At 36.4% G+C, this 7,097-nt stretch overlaps 1 protein-coding gene across 1 annotated transcript in view; it reads left to right on the forward strand.

Moving 5' to 3' along the window:
- Positions 1–6,773, forward strand: part of LOC149960354 (uncharacterized) — a 65,811-nt gene extending 59,038 nt beyond the window's left edge. The window contains exons 35-40 of the mRNA XM_090166667.1: positions 1,386–1,464; positions 2,200–2,248; positions 3,114–3,190; positions 5,884–5,986; positions 6,252–6,326; positions 6,680–6,773. Coding sequence (XP_090022793.1) covers positions 1,386–1,464; positions 2,200–2,248; positions 3,114–3,190; positions 5,884–5,986; positions 6,252–6,326; positions 6,680–6,735 — 439 coding nt within the window. The 3' untranslated portion in view covers positions 6,736–6,773. The remainder of the gene's footprint in view (positions 1–1,385; positions 1,465–2,199; positions 2,249–3,113; positions 3,191–5,883; positions 5,987–6,251; positions 6,327–6,679) is intronic.
- Positions 6,774–7,097: the final 324 nt, after the last annotated feature.

Raw genomic sequence — 7,097 nt, forward strand, 5'->3', positions numbered from 1 at the left:
ACAAAGAAAAAACACAAATTGTCCGTCCATATGGGGCAATAGCTAGTTTTGTGCGCCAATATAAAAAATATTCGTACAATATTATCAGATCATTAACATATATAAGGATCAATGATTTCTCCGTTGGTCACGATGCATGTTTCGGCAAAGATTGAGTATCTCTCGAACGGAGCCGCAGATCATATTAGGAGTGAGAAGTGCGAAGACTGCAATAATTCGTTGTCCTATGCTCGCAACGGGCGTTTCCTGAACTCTTTCTTTGATGAACCCCGATAAGTGAAAGTCGATCGGCGTTAGGTCTGGAGACCACGGAGGTCCTTGAACGGGACAGTTTTGACCAATCCAACGCTGTGGGAACTCGTTGTTAATATGCTCCAAAACACTTCGATGTTGATGGGGTGGTATACCGTCATGTTGGTATCATATTTATCTGTAAGTTTCCAGCGGAAAGTCGTGTAACGCGTCTGCAAGAGTGCCAAGTAATTTGGTCCATTAAGACCATTGTTAAGGCAAAATGGACTGATATATCTATCTCCAACCAAGCCCGCCCAAACATTCAGTCAAAATTGTTGCTAATAGTGGTATTTGAAACCCCAGTGAGGATTGTCTTCACTTCACATGTCTGTTGAAAGATCCATCTCTCGCCAAGGAACACTCCTCGACCACCAGAAGTTGATTGAGGAAATTTTGGCTCTCATCAGCCATGCTCTTTAGCCAATTACAGAAATCATATCGACGTTCCGTATCTCTTTCGTGCAGAGCTTGGTGGAGGGTAGCGAGAACGGTGTTCTGGTCTGGTCTTCTGTCAGGATAGCTAATAATTAACCATTGACTTACTCTTTGGGTGTTACGATTGGCATTTCCGTAAAATAAATCAAGCATAAAGTAACATAGTTATTGATTAGGCTAAAAAAATGTGAGGAACAATATAAGATATTTTGTTGTTAGGCCTTAAATTTTTACTTTTGGATAAATCACATTCAAAAATCTATTTTAAGAATTTTTTAAATTTGCCCACAAATCTGTCTATTGCCCCATATCGACAACTTGTTTTTTTCATCACCTCTTATCTTCGTGAAAAATTCGCCTTTTTCAATTTAATTTTTTTCTTTGCACATTATCGACAGTGATCTACAATTTTCTCATTGAAATTTTTGTCTAGCACCTTTCTGACAAAATGTATTTAAAACACGGTAAAAGATTCCAATGTTTCTGAAAATGTGGATTTTAAACGTTCCCATACTAGACATAAAATTTTGTAACTCTAACACTTGTAGTTTTTGCGAAAAATAAAAAGCTAGAGCAAAACAAGACACCCTGTATAACTATATAACATTAAATTTATAATAATTTCCTTCGAAACTCAATTTTACACGTAATTACAGAGCTATAAGAAGACGGGCTTTATTTCCAGTCATGGACAAAATGAAATTTCCTGAAATAAACCGAGGATATCCAGTTCCGGTGAGAAACCTTGAATTAAAATTTCGGTTTGTTGTTTAGTGCATTAAACTAAGATTTACCCGAAGCTCATGTTATTATTTTTAAGGATGTCATAACAAACATGAGTAAATGATTAAAAAGTAAAGCTTACACCTTATTATACTTTTCACAAGTAGCAAGTGTTGACGAAAAAAATATTTTTATTATTTTCGATCATTTGCAGTTTGGGAAATTTGATCAATAGTTTTATCTATTTTTGAAATTGTATTTTAATTTATGATCGGAAAGCAATTCCGATGTCCAAAATTTAAATTTTACAAAAAAAACATACTAAATAATATATTGTAAAAATGAGCGATCTCTACCAACCACCATCAACCGACATTTTATCGCCTCAACCGGCCAAACATTTTTGGTATATCTTAAACTATTTTTTATCAAAGCTTTTGGATAAAAACTTAATGCCATTGGAACGTTAAAGCTGGAAATGTCAGAAATCCAATGACCCTTAGTTATTATTATTATTATTAGAAATATCCAAGGAGGTGTAAATTCCCCAAAATATCTATGAATAAATTAGGGATATATATTAATTGGGCGTTTTTAGGGAGTTGCGGCTGGGAGAGTCAGATAAGAATAACTGAAAATGGTGAAAAATTATAGAAAATGAATAACAGCCTCTTACATGTTTTTTCACAGTACAGTGGTTTTTGTGTTCTTAAAATATAAATAACATTCGCACATTTCTGGATTTAGATTAACTATGGCCAAAGAAAAACCCAAGAAGGATCACTGATAATGAAAGGTTTGTTATAACCAATATTTAACTCAATTTAAATACGTCATTTCTATAAGGTTTTTTGTTATTGAAATATCTGGTACTATTGCTAATTTTAGCAAATGTAGCGCGTTATCTATTAAATGTGGGGTGAAAAAAGGTTAGCACATCTCGCGTCGCAGCAAGAAGAGTCTTGTGGCACTTGGTGGAAATTCCGTATCTTCCCTGCGCTGATATTGTAAGATATATCTCTGCTAGTTAAAGAAAGTTAGTGTATGGAGCTGTTCGCTCACGTATCAGGAACGACTTGCTACCACTTCCTCTTTCGCATTGTAACCTGGCCACCAGTAATTGTCTTAACTTGTCACTATTTGACGTAGAGATTTGGGGTTCCTTGGGTATTAACTACGTGGATTATATATTTAATATCAAAAATTTAAAAAAAATTAAAAAGTGAACATATAGTTTAAATTCGATTTTAAAACGATATCGCCATGTAGTGTTTATATAAATTTATATCAATTCTAGTAAGTTTCCATAATTATAAGTTAGAGATCGGCGGAGCAGATAAATTAACTGGTAAAATTTCAATTAATAAAAAAAATTGCGGTTAACCGTTTATCCATGGATATTATCCATGGACAAAAACGATTTAATATGGGAAAAAGCCAAAAATAACTGATTATTTTTTGGATAATTTTTGTTTATGGATATTATCCAAACAAACGGTTAATTGTTATCCAAACGCCGACCTCTAACATAAGTACATTCATCACATGATTTCCTGATATTGTTAAGTGTAATTTTCACAGATAGTTTTTTTTAATTTATCAAAGTGAAAATTAATGCACGGTGGTGTTCATGAATTACCATTCTATATTCCATATTTCAGGAACACCAGTGAGCACTGGAGTGGTTGAAGGGTTTGCAAGAGTTGCCACGACTGTTGAAGAAGCGTCTTCGATTCAGGTTGGTGTTTTCTTGGAAATATAAACAGAAAACAATTAACAAATTTTATGTAAACTTATCAACTTAAGTTAGAAGAAGGAGAAAACAATCTGAATTACTTTTAGCCTGCTTTTTGATTAGTTAATAAAAAGATGGTTTGGGTCCAACTGCGCAGTTTCCATTTGCACAGTTTTCGTTTACGCACTTTTCCATTTGCGCAGATCCCATTTGCGCAGATCCCATTTGCGCAGATCCCATTTGCGCAGTTTGTCAATTGCGGCGTTTTCCGTTTGCGCAGATTTCCCATTTGCGAGGATTTTCATTACTTAAATATTCATTATTATTATTTTTTCCTTGAAAAAGGGGTTATTTCTGGCAGATAATTTTTATCAATACCTGCACTGCTGGTCTATGTTCCATGTCCGGTCGCGCTGTGAATACCAAAAATTTTCATATTTTGCTTAGTTGAAATATCTAACCCAAACCTCGTATTCTTGTGGTACGAATAATCAAATATTCGTTCAAAAAGTATCAAAAATATCTCGCAGTAGTTTTAAAATAGCATGTACTTTTCTAATTTATAGGGTACTAATTGTTCCGTTTTTTTTTAAATTCGTCCCCTTTCTCATTGTTTTGACCGTTTGGTCTCAACGCGGGACCAATTGGTGGATCTGGTAACTCTAGGCCATTTCGTCTCTTTATATGTTGGCGATAGGTCACTTGTTGGACGATTGACCTTTTTGGTCATGGGTCGTAATTTTTGCCATATTGCCGCTATGCTGACTTTCGCGCAATGTGACACTCTGTCAACGCTCGCCCATTTGGTAGGTCACTATAAGCTCGCCCATTATGTCGCTCATTCGAATCTCGCCCATTTGGTCACTCATTCGAAGCTCTCTCATTTGGTCGCTCTTCAGACGCTTACCCTTTTGGTCGCTCATTCGAAGCTCTCTTATTTGGTCGCTCTTACGACGCTCACCCTTTTGGTCGCTCATTCGAAGCTCTCTCATTTGGTCGCTCTTACGACGCTCACCCATTTGGTCGCTTATTCGAAGCTCTCTCATTTGGTCGCTCTTACGACGCTCACCCATTTGGTCGCTCATTCGAAGCTCTCTCATTTCGTCGCTCTTACGACGCTCACCCTTTTGGTCGCTCATTCGAAGCTCTCTCATTTGGTCGCTCTTACGACGCTCACCCATTTGGTCGCTCATTCGAAGCTCTCTCATTTGGTCGCTCTTACGACGCTCACCCTTTTGGTCGCTCATTCGAAGCTCTCTCATTTGGTCGCTCTTACGACACTCACCCTTTTGGTCGCTCATTCGAAGCTCTCTCATTTGGTCGCTATTACGACGCTCACCCATTTGGTCGCTCATTCGAAGCTCTCTCATTTGGTCGCTATTACGACGCTCACCCTTTTGGTCGCTCATTCGAAGCTCTCTCATTTGGTCGCTCTTACGACGCTCACCCATTTGGTCGCTCATTCGAAGCTCTCTCATTTGGTCGCTATTACGACGCTCACCCTTTTGGTCGCTCATTCGAAGCTCTCTTATTTGGTCGCTCTTACGACGCTCACCCATTTGGTCGCTTATTCGAAGCTCTCTCATTTGGTCGCTCTTACGACGCTCACCCATTTGGTCGCTCATTCGAAGCTCTCTCATTTGGTCGCTCTTACGACGCTCACCCATTTGGTCGCTCATTCGAAGCTCTCTCATTTGGTCGCTCTTACGACGCTCACCCTTTTGGTCGCTCATTCGAAGCTCTCTCATTTGGTCGCTCTTACGACGCTCACCCTTTTGGTCGCTCATTCGAAGCTCTCTCATTTGGTCGCTCTTACGACGCTCACCCTTTTGGTCGCTCATTCGAAGCTCTCTCATTTGGTCGCTCTTACGACGCTCACCCTTTTGGTCGCTCATTCGAAGCTCTCTCATTTGGTCGCTCTTACGACGCTCACCCTTTTGGTCGCTCATTCGAAGCTCTCTTATTTGGTCGCTCTTACGACGCTTACCCATTTGGTCGCTTATTCGAAGCTCTCTCATTTGGTCGCTCTTACGACGCTCACCCATTTGGTCGCTCATTCGAAGCTCTCTCATTTGGTCGCTCTTACGACACTCACCCTTTTGGTCGCTCATTCGAAGCTCTCTCATTTGGTCGCTCTTACGACGCTCACCCTTTTGGTCACTCATTCGAAGCTCTCTCATTTGGTCGCTCTTACGACGCTCACCCATTTGGTCGCTCTTACGACGCTCACCCATTTGGTCGCTCATTCGAAGCTCTCTCATTTGGTCGCTCTTACGACGCTCACCCATTTGGTCGCTCATTCGAAGCTCTCTCATTTGGTTGCTCTTACGACGTTCACCCATTTTAGTTGCATGCCGTATTTCATAATATGTATTGTGAAGCCCTGAATTGTTGGCTTATACTTAACCCATGTATGAAAGACCAATATAAAATATAAATCTGTTTATTGATAATAAGATATATAATTACTAGTTAGGCATAGTTGGAAAGAGAAAAAATGATAAAAGGAATAAACTAAAACCCCTTTAAGAGAGGAGACAAAGGATAGATATATATATATATATATATATATATATATATATATATATATATATATATATATATATATATATATATATATATATTATACTGTAAACTTCTTTATAAGATTTATTAAATACTTCATCTTTTAACTTTCATTTGTCAATAACTTTCAGAAAGGTGAGATTCTGATCGCTTACAGTACTGACATCGGCTGGAGTCCTTTCTTCCCAATGCTTGGAGGTGTTGCCACGGAGTTGGGTGGTTTAGTCTCACACGGTAAGCCTTTTATGATAGTGATACATTTTTCAATATTTTATAAATTGTATTTTTAATGAGCTGGAATAGTTTAACAGAAACTATTGCGCAAAAATTAATCCAAGCAACGTTAATGTCCCGAATACGTTTTTCATACTGTTGCGAAAAAAATATTTTACTTTATGATTTGTTTATTTTTAATAATCAAATGATAATTGATGCTTTAGAGAACCATAGAACTTTTGCCTTCTTTATTTAAAAATTGTAAAATATCTTTTTTAATTAGGAGCTGTAGTTGCTAGAGAATACGGCCTCCCATGCGTTGTAGGTGTCCATGGAGCTACAATTCAGTTCAAAACCGGTAAGAATAATCTGAAATAATCTTTAAGTTATGATAAATGAGAACATTTTAAAATATGTTTATTAACATCAATTAATTTAAATACAATTTCTGATGTAAATGACCAAATAATGTTAAGCATGATTACTTTGAACGCCAATTTAAAATACATTTTTTATTTAGCTTAATTCGGTGTGTAAAAAAAATTAATTTTCTCTTCTATTTTTATAAAAATAAATATTAGGATTAAACATGATTTAATTACGAATTTAAATTATAATTATTTACGAAGCATCCCTAAAAATGTATTGGTAAGATAAAAAATCATTGTTGTCTTAGAAAAATAATAATATAATTTATTTTGTGATTTCTAGGAGATAGAGTTCTTCTTAACGGCAACAAAGGGACATTAGAAAGAATAGATAACTGAATTTAAGAAATAAATAAAAGACACTTGTAAGAAATAAATATTTGTGTCCATTTGATTTATTTATGAGTTAATATGAAAATAAATTTACAGCGAGTATTTCGACGTTAGGCAAAACGTAAGGGCAAAGAGATTTTACCTCGCCTAGTTTTGTAACTGTATTGAGCTTATAGCAAACACACTAAATTAAACTTTGAAATCTATATTAATTACGTCTTATCTGATTAGCTAACTCCCGTTGTCTTCCAATTTTGGTAAATTGAAAAAAGACAAATACTTCAAATAAAGGGCGCAAAAATTACGTTTGGTACTGGTCTTCCAGCTAACAAACTATGTTAAATATATTTTAGAATTTTTTTTTAAAC

Source organism: Leiobunum rupestre, chromosome 2 (genome assembly GCF_980474605.1).
Source record: "Leiobunum rupestre chromosome 2, qqLeiRupe1.1.hap1, whole genome shotgun sequence".
Lineage (NCBI taxonomy): Eukaryota > Metazoa > Arthropoda > Arachnida > Opiliones > Sclerosomatidae > Leiobunum > Leiobunum rupestre.